Below are 18840 nucleotides of genomic sequence, written 5' to 3'. Positions count from 1 at the left end.
GTTGATCTGTGCAATGTATTAACATTTTATAAAAGGACTAGACTCTAATAGTTATTAGAAAGAAAACTTAACAATTTTTCTATTCTAAGGGCGGGTTTTTCTGATAAAGATAATCTTCTTTCTTTGGTTGAAGTTGATTTAATATTTGTTTTGTGTTTTTTTCAGTAATCACTAAAGTTACTAAGTAATTATCTTAGTTTAACTAAGTGTTATTGGCCAATTAAACCTTAGTAATAAGAGAAAAAACACAATCAGCAAAAACAATAAAATAATGAATTCGAAAGAACAAAAACTTAATATTTTAAGTAAATAATAATTATCCGATTTGTTTGAACAATATTATTATGGTTTTAAATGTTTATTTATATTTATACCCTACACCACTATAGTGGGGAGGGTATTATAAATTTGTGCTGATGTTTGTAACATACAAAAATATTGGTCCAATACCCACCTTAAAGTATACCGATCGATTCAGAATCATTTTTTGAGTCGATTAAGACATGTCCGTCCGTCCGTCCGTCTGTCCGGCTGGCAGGCTGTCCATGTAAACCTTGTGCGCAAGGTACAGGCCGCAATTTTCAAGATAATTTGATGAAATTTGGACCAAGCATGTTTTTTGGCACAGGGACGAAGCCTATTGAAAATGGTTGAAATTGGTCCATTATTTCACCTAGCCCCCATACAACCGTACCTCCCGATTTGAACTTTTTATGCCATAATTACGTCAAATATTCTGCTATCTCTTTAAAAATTGGCACAAATAAGTTTTATATAAGTATAAATGACACTGCAGATTTTCGTAAGGATCGGCCTATATTTGACCCTAGCCCCCATACAAACCCCCCTTCAAAAATGACTTAAACGTCTAAAATTGACTTGTAACCATTTATATCGCAATGAAACTCAACAAAACTAACTGTTATTTAGAAATATATCCTTTTCCCAAATTTACCGAGGATCGGCCCATATTTGACCTATATAAAACCTCATTTAGAAATTTTAGTTTTTTATCAATAAATTGCTTAAATATTTTGGAATTATTGGTAATATTCAACATAAAACTTTCTTTATAAAAAATAAACAATTTTATAAAAAGTAAAAATTTTAAAAATATACTCATGGTGTAGGGTATTATATGGTCGGCCATGCCCGACTATACTTTCCTACTTGTTTTTTCTAAAATGTTTCTTATTACAAAATAATATTGCCAAAAAACAGCTGTTCTTTGTTTATGTTTTTTGACTGAAAAGTTGGCAATACTAACAAACCTATGTAAGATCCAAAACTAAAAAACACAAACAAGTCCGCCTAAAATTTGTTCCGAGTTTAATCTAAAGCAAGTTAAGCCTAGTTTAACTGAGTAGTAAGAAACCCGCCCTAAACTACATAAATTTAGTTTTATAAAACTTTAATAATATTACAATTTAAAGGTTATGGTAAATTAATATTACAAACCTTGCAATTAAAGTAATTGTAGTTAAATTACAAGAGTTTTAGTTACTTTCACCAGAAAAGTATTTGCAACTCCGTTTTATTACAATTGTAAAGATTTTAAATCATTAACTTAATAAATGCAAAGTGATTAATTTCTAATAAAGCGTATTTGCTACCATTGTAAATATACCATACTAGAAAGATAAGTTGCTCAATAGGCTTTTGTTTTGTTCTATCAAGAAAATTTAAATTACATTGACCTGATTTCTAAAATTTTTTATATGCAATTATTTATAATAAATCTATTCAATAAAAAAACATATAAAATTCCCCTTTTAAAAAAGTATTAACAATATTTTTTTATATATATTTATGCCAAAAAAAAGAGCTTGTGAATAAAAATCTTATCGTCAACAAATGTTTAATGATTTTTAATGTTTTTTTTTGAAATGTGAGTCACACAATCAGTGACGAACATCATACACAAAGTCTCCAAACCTAAACACAACCAAAAACAAAATATAATAATAAAAGCCGGTAGAAGAACGAACCATTAAATAAGTTGACTCTCTCTTGTTTAAAAATGACAAGAAATGATTAACAAAAAAAAAAAAAAAAAACAAAAAGCAATTGTTAACTGCTGTGAACAGCAAAAAAATTCTATCAAACAAAAAAGCGTAACAAAACTGTTTAAAAATAAATGTAAATACGTGTATTTAACTTTTTTTATTGTTTTATTTTAAATAACAATTTATTCCAGAGAAACAGAGAATGAACTTCATTCAATTGTACATGAAAAAAAGTATATTTAATAAAACTGAGTACTAAACAACTTTTAACAACAACTTTTAACCATATTTAGTAGAATGGTTAAAATATTATACTCATAAATAAGGTACGAAAAAAATGCTCTCCCTTTTTTTCATACTCATTTATTTCTTATTGTGTTTAAAAAGAGATAAAAAGTACTTTTTTTCATAAAGGTACTTTAAGTTTACAGGGAAATCTTCTCAAAAGCATGTCTAATAGAAATTTTGAAAATTTGTATTCTTAAGATTTTTGGATGCTTCTCCAAATGTTTTTTCATGAAATATACAGACGGACGGACAGTCAGACGGACTTTGCTAAATCGACTTTAGATCGACTTCAGGGTTAACCAACTAATAGCACCATGTTACACACTGCAGGGATTTTAGGAAAATTTTAGGAAAATACTATCACCTCTATCGCCAACAGAAGTGAAAATTTTGTTCCCTTGAAATTTTCATTTCCCTGGAAGTGAAAATTGCTATCGTGGACTTGTTGTGAACATTTCATTCACAATAGTTGATTTTGTATCGAACAGCTGTTCAATTTTTACAAAATTCCATCAACAAATTTCACGACAAAAAAGTTAGTAAACAAAAAAAAAAGTTTCACGTGAAATGATGATTTGTGAAAGGGATGAATATATATTTGGTAGTGAGAACTTTAACTAAATCCCTACTTCAAAACAAATTTCGAAGCAGAAATGTGATACTTGAAATCAAGCCGTCACCCAAGGGGGTGCTCGCTATCTTGAAGAACGCAAAAGTTAAAAGTTGAAAGAGTTCCTAAAGATTGTACAGAATGTTTTTAAATGTAATAAAACAGACACCTATTTTATACTTCGGAATGACACTTTCAATAATGATTCCTAGTAGGGACAAGTGGATTGGGTTCGAAGTACTGTTTGAGGGTTATGTAGTCTTTACTGATGGATCTAAAATGGAATCTAGCACAGGAGCCGGAATTTATTCAGTAGATGGCAACAAAGTGTCTTGTAGACATACGTTACAATGTAGCGTCTTTCAGGCGGAGATCTGTGCAATCTGGTAATCGGTGAAATAGTCGGAAATAGCGATTAATGTTGATAGTCAGGCAGCGCTTAAAACTTCTTCTTCTTCGAGATTGACGTTTACACAAAACGTCTAATAGGCAAAAAATGCCAGATAATTATAAAAAAACGCCGTAAACGTTAGGTTCTTTAATGCGGAATTTGATCCAATCCAAAAACGACAGTTCCAAAAAAAGCGCTTAAAACTTTGCAGTGTAAAATGATACATTCTAGCTTGATAGTAAACTACAAAAGGGACTTGGCAAGGGTAGATACCAGGGCATTGTGATGTATTGACTATACAGGTTCTCGGTTCTGAATATAGTAGGATTGATTCTGTAAAACTTTCGCGAAACTTCAAAAAATCCACCAATCGATTTTGGCACGATTTCTGGGGCGAATGTAACGTATTTCAAACGGAGATCTAGGCAATCTGGTAACCCGTGATTACCATGGGGTCGAAACTAGTGATTTATGTTGATAGTCAGGCAGCTCTTAGAGCTTTGCAGTGTAAAACGTTACATTCTAGCTTGTCAACAAACTGCAAAAGGCGCCTGACAAGCTCAGCTAGACAGGTATTACACAGTAAGGTTGTATAGATTGACAATATAATGTACAGGGTAACATGATATCAGATGAATCGAGAACCTGTCTTTTTTCGAGAAATTAGAGTTGGTTCGGTAAAACGCTCCCCCAACTTTCTCCAAAAACTCCACCAACCGATCCTGGCATAGTAGCCTGGATTGTACATATCAATATCATCCAAAAGCAACCATAGTACTATTAGAATTGGAGAGGAAGTATGTAAGGACTTTAGTAGATGTAATCACAGCTCACTGCGCAATTGGAGTCAGGTTGTAATTTAATGCAATTGTGATAGAATACAGAGCCTGAGGCTAACATGACAAGGTGAAGTATTCGACGATAAACTGGATGATGTAGCAGGCAGAGATACAAGCCGAGACGGCTCCAATCAGCGTGGACTGGCCGCCGGTAATATTTTACAAGCCGCGCCGACGCTGATTTTTTCGGCTCAAAAGCTAAGCCGACTTAAACGTAAATTAGAATCGCACATGTTTTTCATTAATTAGAACGGAGTTGCCAATATTTTCTTAGTGAAATCAAAAATGTCTATTTTCTGCAGAAAAAACTTATATAGAAACAGATTTCTATATAACAGACTATTATACAATGATTTTTCAATATAATAAAAGGTTATAAGGCCAATTTCTGAAGAAAAAGTTAAAATGAGCCGACAATTTAGCGGCCGCCGATATTTTCTACAATAGACCTCCGCCGCCTACCATTTGGCATCAGCTTGTATCTCTGGTAGCTGTGTGTAACTTTGGCCATATTATAGGTTTCATCAGGGACGGAAAATAGAGGTTTTCCTTCCTCATGCCCACTTTCTATCCTTAAGCTTTTTAGGGAGAATTTTCACTATACACATCTTTTCCTTTCTTTGTTTTCACCATAATAGGTTATTGGCATCTCCGAGTGGATGTAAACTTTGGTTTACAAACCTTTTAAACTAATTAAAATATTTGTTAAAACAATTAAGATAACAACCGACTAGGTATGACTTTATATCAGAGCGTTGTGAAATGAGAAATTTGGTTAAAATGTACCCAAAAAAATTATCCCCAACTAGAGTACCTACCAATGAGTTAAAACACTCTGCACTCTTTCTTAGTAAAAACAACAAAAACAAAACCCAAACAACAAAACAAATAATATCTCTAAACGAACCTTTTTTTGTTTTATATTTTTTGGTTCGTAGAACTTTATACTTTAACACACATTTAGTCTAAATTCATACGTATTGCAGTAAACAATTAAATTGTTTTTTTGTTTTTTTCTGATTCTTTTGTTTTTGTTAACAGAAAAAGTAATAAAAAATAATTATAAAAAAATATATAAAAAATTACCTTAGTGTTATTGTTTTAAGTGTGTTTTTTGTTGTTACTGGTTTCATCACCTGTCTGTCACTCAAATGGAAAAAAGTTTTTGTTGTTTTTTTTTTTTTTTTGTTAACCATAACGTTCATTGTTATTTTCTCTGATAAGATTACGTTTTTTTTTTTGCTTTTTCTAAAAAAAATTTGTTTCAATATTTATTTTAGTTAAAAAAAATTCTATATATAATTTTAATTAATAGTTTTTTTAAATTAAAATACTTAACTAAAATAATAATTGTAATTATTTTTCTTTAATTATCCGTTATATAGTACGCAAAATGGACACACAACTTGTGTGGGCCCGTGATCCGGTTGAAGGTTATATACAGTGTCAAATATCGGAAATCGGTGCTAAGGAATTTGAAGTTACACCCTTGGATCGTAAATATCCAAAACGTTCATGTGCCGTAGAGGATATATTTTCATCGTGCGATGGACCACAGGATCATGATGATAATTGTAAGTATTTAAAGTTATTAATTCTAAAAATATTAATGAAAAATTTATGGAACATTTGCTAAAATTTTAATATGTATTTTGATATTTGTTAAGTGTTTAATTAACACATTTTTTTTTTCATTTGTTAAAACAAAAGGATTTTTTTGCCCCTTATCTCTATCAATTCCCTTTTTTATTTGTTCTAAACAAAACTCTTTCAATATAGTTTTTTAAAAAATTTTCTTGATTAATAATAAGACAACATCATCATTTAGATGACCCATATTTGTTTAATACTAGCATACCCTGGGTGCATCGCTACCCTAACTATGTTCAATATCGTAAAAATATCAAAAAGAACCATCGGAAAAACGAAAAAGTACAATAATCTCTCTCAATAAATTCTTATTTAATAAGGACCGTGCGTTCCGGTTAACCATTATAAAAAATATAAAAGGTACTATTTGAAGAATAGAAAAGTACCAAATAGTTCCCACTTACAGAATATTATTCAGTCAAGACCATATATGTTAAGATTAATGTTCCTAGGTTGAATATTTTAGAAAATTAAAAAAGTACAATTTATGAGATAAAAAGTACTAAAAAGTTGTCTCTTAAAGAATTTTATTCAATGAGGACCGTGTATGTTTAATAATCATGTGTTTTAGGTTCATATTAAAGAACATACATAGAGTATCATTTGAAGGAAGTAAAAGTGCCAAAAGTGAAATAAATTTCGAGAAAAATTGTGTTTTCATAAAGGTACCAAACAATTTACTCGAATTTGGTCCTATATAGGCCTTAGTACTCGATTTCCAAAATAATATACCAATAGCTTATTTTGTGTGAGTAAATAAACTACTTCTTGAATTTTTATAAAAATTGGCTCAATGAGGTTGAATAAAATAAAATTTCCCGTTTTTTCCCTTTTTGGTACTTTTTTCCCCAGTGAAATAGCAAAAACTTTTTTACAATAATATTATTACAGAGTTAATCCGTAATTTAATAGGAATAATTCAATAAACCGAAAAAGTTTTCTTAATGTGCTAAAAAGATACCATAAATACAGTTTTCTCCCATTTACACCCAAAAATAATTTCGGGAGATGTATCCAAAATATTTAGAAAAATGTTATTATGTTAATTAGTTCAAAAGTTATAAAGGGCCAAAAAAGGTACTAAATTCACCTTTGTTACACATTTTTACCCCTTAAAAGTACGAATTTAAAAAAAAAAGTGCCAGACACCCATCTGCTCATTTTAAGAGTAGATACAGGTGCATTTAAAATTTTTCTTATATCACTAATATTGTGTAAGATAATTAAGAAAACCTGTTTTACCCGTTTTTTCCCTTTTTACCCGTAAATGTACAAATTTCCAAAAATCCCTCCTTATTGGATCTACATAACCAAAAACACATCTACTGTCAAAATTTTATGATTCTAGGTTCAGCCATTTGGGCTGTGCGATGATGAATCAGTCAGTCAGTAACGCTACTCTTTTATATATATAGATTAATTTAGGTTAAATATTCTACTTCAATCAACCTACTTAATGCAACAATAAAGTGTGTTTTTCTGCCATCCCATCTATTGTTTTAATGTTGCACAAATTTGCATGTCTTTCTTTCTTCTTCATCCTTTACGAAATGCAGAAATTTAAAAAAATCGTGCTTTAAATGGCACGAAATTAATGGTAATTTTTGCAAATCAAATTTAAAATATATCAAATAGCTGGAAACTATAAAAACTATAACAAAAGATAATAATAAAACTATATTGAGAATACATACTAGAGTAAACAACAACAACCCATTACTATAGATACCATAGATAGATTCCATTAAAAAAAAATTGTACTTATGTTTGTATAACTAAATTTAAAACATGATTTTCCGGTGGTAGATAAAAAAATCATGGTTTAATCATTATTACAGTTATGGTGCAGTTATATAGCAGATATTTGTATAAAATTAAGCAAATGATATTTGTAATTGAAATAAAAATCTAATTAAATCATAAAAACAAATGTTTGACATCATGTTTATATACCCATGTAAAAAAATAGAATTATTTGGTAATTCCGATTTGACTTTTACGACAAATTAGCTTAATTCCCAGGAAAAATTTATAAGTTCTACAACTAATACTAGAACACATGATTTAGGCCTGAACTCGTTCTAGTTTGGCCTTGAGGCCAATGATTTTTGTTCAAAATTGTCATCTTTATAACTGATTCTGAGGAAGCGTTCTGGAAGCGTCGACACTGGTTCTTTCGAACATTTCTGGAACTAGTTCTATAATCAATGATTTTTGTTTGAATTTGCAAACCAGGAAAGCTTTAGAGAACGTATAAACAAATATTTTTGTTTGAAATTATTAAGATTAGAAACTATTTTGAGAAAGTGTTGAGGAATTTTTACTATTGTACCAATCCCAGCAGTTCGACAAAGAGTCAATGCATACGAAAAAGACAGTAATTTCCACTAATAGTTAACCACCTGGATGATCGTAATTCGTATGTTTTGGGTCATTCGTTACGAATGTACCCTTTGTAATCGAGAATGAAGACAGTCGTCACTTTAGTGTCCTCTTTGTAAGCGGGAGCGGAGACAGTCGTCTCTTTACTATACTCAAGTAACCGAAAGATTATACTCTTAAAAGTAGTTTTTTTGTTATACTTTCGAAAGTAGTTATTTTACCCATCTTTTCAAGAAATGTTTACTACTTTCTACTAATATGCCACCATCTGGTTGACTCAAATTTATATCTTTCGGTTCAATCGTCACATTATTGTCCCATAGTATTCTAGAGAGTAGACACTTTAAATTATTTTAATTTTAGTTCCATTAATATTTTACCACCTGGCTGACTCCAATTCTTATTTTTTTGGTCTTTCGTCACAAATAAACTCTTCATAATCGAGAATGAAGACAGTCGTCACTTTAGTGTCCCATTTGTAAGCGAGAGCGGATGCAATCGTCTCTTTGTAGGGTGTAGAGTGACGATTGACTTCCTCGTGCCCATGTTAAAATGGTTGGTCACCTGGGTAGTTAGGTGGCTAGGGGCCACCGCAAGTGGTAGGTTAAGTGGTCAGTTCGGGACAAAACTTACATACATATACATATCTTACATAAAATTTAATATTTTAAAATATTTTTTGTAAGGATATACGTTACAAGCAGCTAACTTTCTCTTCTCTCGGTACCATTCAATTAGGGAGCTCTTTAATATCTTGTAGTTTAGTGGAATGCAAAAATATACATTTGAACACTATACATTTGAAATTTTAAATTTTTTGACATTTTTTCAATAGATTCCAAGAAGTTGAAGAGCTTATTCTCAGTTTTTTTTTTTTTTAATTTGGGTTCATAGTGGCACCAAATGCATTAAATGGTCAATTTTTTCTCAAAATTTTACAAAAATTAAATTCATTTAAATAATAGAAAGTTTTATAGGTATATTAGAAATCCCTGCTTCAATACAACATTTTTCTCAGCCAAATGTATAATACTCTTTAAACTTGTTAAACTAACCCACTTTTAAAACCAACCCCAATGAGATTTTCAATTTTGAATCATTTAATTTAAACACTCCTCTATTTGTACTGATATACTAGGTTGCATTCAAAAATAATGGTAACACGCTCAACTTTATATATACTAATTGGTTCTGAAACTTACTTTAAGGGCGAGTTTCTTGCTACTCAGTTAAATCAGGCTTAACTTGCAGTTTAATTAAACTCGAAGCAAATTTATCCTGCCTTTAACCGATAATTGCGTTTTTCAGTTATGGATCTAAGATCACTTAACTTTGTTAGTATTGCCAACTTTTCAGTCAAAAACATTAACAATGAATAGCTGCTTTTTGTAAACATTACTTTTGTGAAATGAAAAATTTCATAAAAAATATAAATAAACATTTAAAACAAATCCGAAAATTACTATTTACTAAAAATATTAACTTTTTATTCTTTCGAATTCATTATTTTATTGTTTTTGTTAACTGTCTCACTTATATCTTAAGTTTAATTGGCCAATAACACACATATGTATGCTATTTGCAAAATAACTACAAATTCTTGACTCAGTGGCAAATCTATTATCCTATAGTTACTACTCCATGAAAAAACTATCGGCTAGTGTGGAAATGCTACATAAATAAGCTATATGTTTATTTTGTAGTATATATCGAGACTATAAACTAGAGGAGTCAGTCAAATCCTCGGCCATTTCAAGAAATCTTTTCAATCACGATCTAACCCGAAAACCAAACAATCTAGTATTACGCTAGTCAGTTCAGCCCGTAGGAATACTGTTCTCTAATTTTTAGTGTTAGTTAACCAGAAATTATACTGTAAAGTGTGGCCTCAAATCAAATTTAGAGTTGCCTTAAGAAAATAACTTTATTTTATTTATACCTTACAACACTTTAGTGGGGCTTGTGCTGATGTTTAAAACGCACATTAATATTGGTCGTAAACCCACCTTAAAGTATACCAACCGGTTCAAATCGTCCGTCCACGTAAACCTTGTAATCAAACTACAATTTTGAAGATAATTTAATGAAATTTGGTATGTGATCTTATATTGTTCCATGGATATTGTTCCATGTTTAATAGACTGGTATCTCGACAAAAAGCTGCAAAATCAAGTTCCATACTAGCCTTGATGACCCTCATGAAGTTTATAATTATAGGGCCTCATTAGACCCTAGCCCCTATAAAAAGCCGCCTGACTTCAATGTCCACAATTTGTTTTAACAATAAATAATTTAAGTATATCTGATTTTTTTATTACCAAGAAGTTGTTTGAGAACTTGTATGAATTCTTTCGAACAATAGTAGTGTAAGTAAAATAAATTCTCTACAGAATATGATTTTCAGGACTTCCAAGGGTGCTGTTTGGATTAAAAAAATGTTGTGTACAAGAATATGTAGGAATATAGGAGTATAGGAATATTACTTCCTTATACACAACTTTAAATATGTTCCTCAATTTAATGTCATACAGAGATGTCAATATTTTATAATTTTTTTATTACCAAGAAGTTGTTTGAGAACTTGTATGAATTCTTTCGAATAATAAGGAGTGAGATCGAAAAATTCTTAACACACGTTTTTCATTACATTTTTCAACCAAAGTATTATTAGATTTTTTTTTTTTTTGATCAAGTTACCTTTGAAAAACATGTCAGTTATTATGTGTAATGTCAATTATATTAATTTTTTTGTTAATCTGCTTAAAATGAGTGACCAGAAAAAAGTGCGTACTGAAATTATTAAATAATTTCAACTAAACCCAACTTGGTCTTACAAAAAGTTGGCCAAGCATACAAAGGTCTGCCGTCAAACTGTTTCCAATGTTATTAAACAGTACCGGGAGAACTTATCAGTTGATAGAAAACCTGGTTCAGGTAGAAGGAATGGTCCACATGATGTTTCTAAAGCCAAAAAAATAGAACGCATTTTCAAAAGAGCTCCCAACACATCCGGTAGGAAAGCAGCTCGGTTAGCTTAGTGCTCGGACTATTTGGTACGAAAAGTTAAAGCTAATGCAGGTTTAAAAACATACAAGGCTCAAAAAGTTCCTGACAGGAACGCTGCTAAAAATTTAGAGGCCAAAAACAGAGCACGGAAATTGAAGTCAAGTTTTATAAAAAAATATTCTTGCTGCATAATGGATGACGAAACGTATGTTCTGGCAGATTTTTCGCAACTTCCAGGTCAAAAGTTTTATGTTGCTGATGCTCGAGGGAATGTTGAAGAAAAGTTTAGGACCCAAAAGCAGACAAAATTTCCCAAAAAGTTCTTGGTATGGCAAGCAATATGCAGTTGCGGCAAAAGAAGCCAATCATTTGTTACAACGGGCTCTATAAATACCGAAATTTACATCAAGGAATGTTTACAAAAAAGGCTTCATAATGTGTCCACTTATTTTTGGCCTGACTTGGCATCCTGTCACTATGGTAAACAAGCCCTTGAATGGTACAAGAACAATAATGTGGTATTTGTACCAAGAGAGGCAAATCCTCCAAACTGCCCGGAGCTAAGGCTGGTGGAGAGATATTGGGCTCTCGTTAAAAGAGAATTGAAGAGTACAAAAAAGGTGTCCAAAAGTGTGGTAGATTTTAAACGGAGATGGACTACATGTTCGAGCAAAGTGACAGAAAGCACTATAAAAACGTTAATGGAAGGGTTTCCGAAAAGGGTTCAAAATTTCATCACTAGTGATTAAAACTATAAAAATATTTTTTTTTGTAAATTGTTATAATAATTTGAATCAAATAAAAAAAAATAAAGCTGTAAGTTTAGTGGTTTCTTTTTTAAAAACATATATGTATGTTAAGAATTTTTCGATCTCACTCCTTAGTAGTGTAAAATAAATTCTCTACAGAATATGATTTTCAGGACTTACAGGGGAGCTGTTTGAATAAAAAACATATTTTCTTATACACAACTTTAAATATTGAGCCCATTATATTTAGCTTGTCAATTGGATGTCATAAATTGTTAGAGACATGACTTAATCATAGAGAAAAAAAGTTAAATAAAATGTGCACTTTCAAGTGGAAAGCATGAAAAACTAGATAAAATATAAATGAAGTTAGAAACTATATTTTAAAGTTCATTATATATGACCTGAATCTAAGGAGTTTATGTTTATGCTTTTCTTTTTTTTGAAATCACAAAACCATTCAATCTTCATTCATTCAGTTAAGAAAATGTCAAACTATGTTGTGCTCTAATACTACTACAAAACGATACAATAGAATATGATCTGATATTCATACATTCAAACATTCTTTTTTGACACAAATAACAAAACGCAGCAGAGAAAATCAACAAACTATGTACTCTGTTCTGGTTGCAACACAAAAAAAAGGAAGGAAATGTTTATACAACTAAACCAGTAAAAGATGATTATATGACAAAAAGATATAAATACTACAACATACATACTTACATACATTTATTATACCCTTCACCTTCGTGAGAAGGGTATATATAAGTTTGTCATTCCATTTGTAATTTTTATAATATAATTTTCCGAACCTATAAAGTATATATATTCTGGATTCTTATACATAGCGGAGTCGATTAAGCCATGTCCGTCTGTCTGTCTGTCCGTCTGTTGAAATCAGTTTTTAGAGGTCCCCAGATATCGGCGAGATCCGAATCTTCAATAATTCAGTTAGACATGCTTTCGAGAAGATCGCTATTTAAAAACAGGAAAATCGGTCTATAAATACCGGAGATATGAGCAAAAATCCGAGACAACTTCTGAAAATTTCATCAAAAAAGCCACATTTTTTATGCTTTGTTGGTAATACAGCTCATATTTGTTTAAGGGTGGTAATACAGTTTGACGGTTGTATTACAGTACAACGGTTAATATTTCTTTCTGCTGCAGTTTATATTTGTTTGTGTGTATGTTATGTGTGACATGTGTGCAGAGATACAAAATAAATAAAAACTGTTTTTTAAAACATACTTGGCGAAGGGTATATAAGATTCGGCACAGCCGAATATAGAAATATTACTTGTTTTTATACTAGTTTTTAGAATTTTTATGATTATGAATATCACGTTTAACGTTTTTTTTTTAATACTTTTTTTCGGTTTTCTCCATTTGTTTTCTCTCTGGTAGACAAAGTTTAAGTTAAAGGAATATGGATGGCACGAGTTTTAAAGCATTTGTTTGTTTGAGTGTTTTTTTTTTTTTTTTTTTTGTAAAAAAGAAGTCAATGAATTTTTAATGAACAATTTGTATGGATTTTTTTAATAGTTGGAAAAATGTCACGTTTATTTAGTTGTTATTTTTTTATTGTAATACATATTACATTGCATGGACTACTTTCAAGCGGTTTGATTGTAAAGTAAGTGACTGAGTTAAGATATTTGTTTCGTATTGTATTCATTGTTAAGGTTTTGTGATATTTTTTATTCTTAGAAGAAATACTTTACTTTAATATTGATGCATTAGGGTAATTTGAGTTCATCCTAAGATATAATTTTTCAAAAAGTTTGTCCTGGCTTTGAAGGATTAAACGGAACTTTTTTGAGGTTTTTATGATTTGTTTTATATTTAGTTTTTGTATGCCATTAAAAATTGACTCGTAAAGACCTTTCACATGATATCAAAATATCATATTATTCCTTATTATTGTATCTTAAAATAAACCAAACTAAAATTTTCGGCTAAAACATCTGTAGGGTAAAAGGGGGATCATACGCCACTTTTTTTTGAGGCGGCTCAAATTAAAACCACAATACATATTCTTATTTTTTTTCCTGGTTCGGATACTTAGATATGTTGGCTTTAGTTTTATTCCTTTCAATTTTTCTTAAGTCATCCTCATGTACAAATTTTTTTTAAATTTTCCGCACTGACCAAAAACGGCGATACCGCCCCATCCATGGGGTAAATGCGCCAAGGGGATGGGGCAGATTTGTCATTAGTAAAATATAAGAAAAAATTACAAAAATAAAAACTTATTTTGCTGTTTTATACCTTAATTGATTAAACAAAGTATAATAAATCAGATATTTATTGTTTATTTCACAAAACTTAACAAAAAAATTAAAACAAATTATTACTGATTTTTCTATATTTTAACCAAATTTTGTTCTACATCACAAGCATTACATATATTTGGCGCATGTGCACCACGGGCAGTTCAGGGATATAGTTTCAATTTTTTCGGGCTTCAAATTATATTATCGAAAATTTTATTATGTCTTATTGTTCACTATTATTGACATTCTAATACTGACCAATAAATTTTTTCTATCATAAAAACTTAAAAAGTTAGCAAAAAAGTTCACACAGTGAAATATTTTCACAGCCCTTTGAAAAACAATTAATCCTGCCTGCCTCCCATCATATGTAAAGTTATTGTTTCAAATTTTCAGGGATGATAGATAATCGATAAACGAAAACAAAATTTAATAATGCGATAAAATCGATTACTCGGTTTTCAAGTTATTCGCATTGACAGATGTGCCCCTATGGCGAATGATCCCCCTTCTACCCTACATTATTTTTTCTTCATACAAAGTGTTGCCAACCTAATATGCATACATATTTATGTAAATTTCAAACATTTTTGAATAGTTTGCAAATATGTATGTAAATCAGTATAAAATATTCTAAACATGACATTAGATAAATTTCGTTTTCGATTCAAAATAAAAATACACACAACTATTTGCAAATATATTTTTTCATTAAATTTCTTTTTTAATAAATAGAGCAATTTCTTTTATATCTTCAGGCGTATGATATTTTTAATGATTTTTAAAGTCCAATTCACAATTGGTGTTGTACGGTTGTATCGTAGTATGTCGTAATTTTTATAATTGATTTCTTTATGTATAAAAAAATTTTATTTAAAAAATTTTTATGACATACAACGCTACAACGATACGACATCGATTGTGAATTGGACATATTTCTTTGTTTAAAATTATAAAATTCTTACAAAAAAAAAAAAAAATGACGAAACCCTGAGATGTAGTTTGACTATTCTAAAGCAATGAGTTGCGATAAATATGAGGGATTTTTTCTCCATCAAATTTCGAATTTGAGATATCGTATCCTGAAATTTGTAAAAATGTAATTTTAGACCTTTTTTGAGACCTTGAGAAAGCGCCAAGACAAATTTATTTATAAAATGTCCTTTGCTTTATAAAATGTCCTATGCTTTCTGTCAACTTTAAATTAAAGGCTTAACATCTGACATATCTTCCATGTTCCTCGATATATTAGCCTAAATCTTGAAAGTTTATGATTTTCGGTTTATGCTTTGTATCAATGGCTTGGTATCTATCTGAAGATGTTCCAATCGGACTCAAAATTATTAACGATATCGGTTCGTCAAATTCAACGTATTATATCTCAGCAATTACAACAGATGTAAATCTGAGCGTGTTCCAATCGATTGAAAATCATTTTCTGATTCGAATTAACAATGTCTGTGGTCCGTCAAATTCAACGGATGATATCTGAGCAACTACAGCATTTCTATGGGTAATTACCCCTTAATCTATCATGCAGATGTGAATGCAATTATCATTGTCATTAGAGAATATTTGAGAAAAAACTGAAAGAATTAAAGATATTTGTGATGACGGATAGTCAGAGGGCATTTAAGGATGATTCGAATGCGTCAACTTCAACGGATGATATCACAGCAACTACAGCATTCCTATGGGTAATTACCCCTCTATCTTTTAGGCAGAAGTGAATGTAATTATCATTTGCATTAGAGAATATCTGAAAAGAAATCTGAGAGGATAAAAAAGGCTTTACTATCATATGAAATCATGTCTCTAAATTGACTGTTTGACAAGTTTTATATGCTGAAAAAAACACTGGGAGTTAATAGCATGACTCAGGCAGGTAAAAAGCATCGAAATAGCAATGAAAGTTAAATCCCAAAAGTTACTGTCACTTAACAAGTGTGACAAGAGTTTAGTAACGGGACTTTATACCGGACACTGTTGACTTAGATACCACCAGCACACTCTTGGTAAGAATGTAACGAGACTATGTAGATTCTGCGAAATACATGATAAAATTTTGAACATGTACTTTGTGACTGTTCAAAATTATGGTTCAAAATTATGGTGTTCAAAATTATGGTGCCATTATATGGTGCGAACTTAATTTCCAATGGTGAACCTAAAATGCTGCACAAAATATATTAACTTGGGTCGTAGTACTTTCTTATAGCGAGTTTTTCTGATAAAGATAATCTTCATTCTTGGGTTAAACCTAGTTTAATATTTTTCAGTATCAGAAAAATTACTTATTATCTTAGTTTAACTGAGTTTAATTGGCCAATTAAACCTATGTTATAAGTGGAAAAAGAAAAACTTAATAAATTAAGTAATTATTAATTTTCTGATTTCTTTTATCGATATTATAGTTTTAAATATTTATTTATATTTTTACAAAAATGTTACAATTTACAAAACTGTTATTTGCAAAAACAGCTGTTCATTATTTATATTTTTGACTGAAAAGTTGGCAATACTAACAAAGTTAACTGATCATGAACACATAACTGAAAAACAGAATCATCGGTTAAAGTCCCCCTAAATTTGTTCCGAGTTTAATTTAACAGCAAGTTAAGCCTAGCTTAACTGAGTAGTAAGAAACCCGACCTTAATCAATCAAAACTACAGCAGATGTTAAGCCTTTATTTTAAAGTTTTGATGGTGACTATATGTCTATTTCATACACTAGAAGTTTTTTCTGTCTCGGATTGCCCTGACTTTGTTTAGAAGCTCTGTATCTTTGTGAAAGTTCTTCTTCTTATTTTATAAGTTTTCAATTTTAAAATGATTTAAATTCTCTTTATAACTCTATTTACTATTTGTATTTTTATGAAAATATATTAATAACATGTTTGATTTTTCTTTAAATTTCAGGCGAACTTATGCTTCTTAATGAAGCCACATTTTTGGACAATTTAAAAACCCGTTACTATAAAGATAAAATCTATGTATGTCTTAAAAAATCATAAAGAAATCTAGAAATAACTTAATATTAAACAAATTTCACTTACAGACCTATGTGGCCAATATATTAATAGCTGTAAATCCTTATCGTGATTTAAATGATCTCTATGCACCTGCCACAATTAAAAAATATAATGGACGTTCCTTGGGTGAATTGCCACCTCATGTTTTTGCCATAGGTAAGAATGAAATCGTGTTAAAAACACATATTATAATTAAAAATTTATCAATTTCTTTACAGCCGACAAAGCTATACGTGATATGCGCGTATATAAAGCTTCTCAATCGATTATCGTTTCGGGTGAGTCGGGTGCTGGTAAAACGGAATCAACAAAATATTTACTTAAATATTTGTGTCATTCACACGATAGTGCTGGTCCTATAGAGCAGAAAATCTTAGATGGTAAAAATCAATTGACTTTAACAGACACTAATTGTAGAACACAAAATACATGTTATTTTCATTTATTCCTCCTTTAGCTAATCCCGTTCTAGAGGCATTCGGTAATGCGAAAACTACACGCAATAACAATTCGTCTCGTTTTGGCAAATTCATTGAGGTTCATTATGATGGTAAAACTCAAGTTGTTGGCGGTTATATTTCACATTATTTACTGGAAAAAAGTCGTATTTGTACGCAAAGCGCTGAGGAACGTAACTATCATGTGTTCTATATGTTGTTGGCGGGGGCACCTCAACAATTGCGTGATAAATTAAGCTTAGGCAAACCAGATGATTATCGGGTATGTAAACAATTAATATCTATTATTTTTATAGTAGTAGAACAGCTACATACAATTGTTTACATTTTTAACGTCATTACCGTAGTTTAATATTTATTTTTAAGGTTTCTTGTAACTGTTTGGTGTTGTTAGTTAGCCAAAAAAAATTGAATGAATTTTTGAAATACAGATAAGCTTTGAATTAGTTAAGTGTTAAGATAATTTGTTATCTTTTATAGGTATTTATTGCATTTGTTTTTGGTATACTTTTTCCAAAAAAATTCTGTTCTGTTTTAATTGGAATATTTTTTTAGAATTTAACTTTTTGTTTGCAAGAAAAAAAAAAAATAAATTAAAGGAGAAATATTTAATCAGATTTGTTTTTATATCTTGAGGAAGGACAATTCAATTGTACTTTTAAGATACTATGCTCCACCATTCAACCTACCACGCTTGCTTTTAGGTTGTTTTGTAGCAACAACAAGAATACAGTCTACTACACTTCTCCGTTCCCACGACAATTAGTTCTCCGCTTCGGAGCGACCCTATTTTCAATCAGCCAAAGATTGTCAACTCAGATACAGCTCAACCTTAAGTTTTTTTCTCAAGGAAGAACATCCAGTTACAGCAAACGTGTTACAACAACACCTACACTTCTCATTTATCATTCCTAATACCAAAGTAACTCCTTCTTCGGCTTCAGCTTAATCATAGATAGATAGATAGATAGATAGATAGATAGATAGATAGATAGATAGATAGATAGATAGATAGATAGATAGATAGATAGATAGATAGATAGATAGATAGATAGATAGATAGATAGATAGATAGATAGATAGATAGATAGATAGATAGATAGTTAGTTAGTTAGTTAGTTAGTTTGTTAGTTTGTTAGTTTGTTAG

At 30.4% G+C, this 18840-nt stretch overlaps 1 protein-coding gene across 4 annotated transcripts in view; it reads left to right on the top strand.

The window, feature by feature from the left end:
• LOC111679494 (myosin heavy chain 95F) overlaps positions 1 to 18840 on the top strand; it is an 85560-nt gene that overhangs the window by 58715 nt on the left and 8005 nt on the right. For all 4 annotated transcript variants that reach the window (XM_046948415.1, XM_046948416.1, XM_023441071.2 and 1 more), the window contains 5 exons: positions 5520 to 5708; positions 17123 to 17196; positions 17262 to 17391; positions 17454 to 17615; positions 17693 to 17955. In XM_046948415.1, coding sequence (XP_046804371.1) covers positions 5528 to 5708; positions 17123 to 17196; positions 17262 to 17391; positions 17454 to 17615; positions 17693 to 17955 — 810 coding nt within the window. In that variant the 5' untranslated portion in view covers positions 5520 to 5527. The remainder of the gene's footprint in view (positions 1 to 5519; positions 5709 to 17122; positions 17197 to 17261; positions 17392 to 17453; positions 17616 to 17692; positions 17956 to 18840) is intronic.

Source organism: Lucilia cuprina, chromosome 4, assembly GCF_022045245.1.
Source record: "Lucilia cuprina isolate Lc7/37 chromosome 4, ASM2204524v1, whole genome shotgun sequence".
NCBI lineage: Eukaryota > Metazoa > Arthropoda > Insecta > Diptera > Calliphoridae > Lucilia > Lucilia cuprina.
Note: the sequence above shows the minus strand (reverse complement) of the source record. Positions and strands in the feature narration are given on the sequence as shown.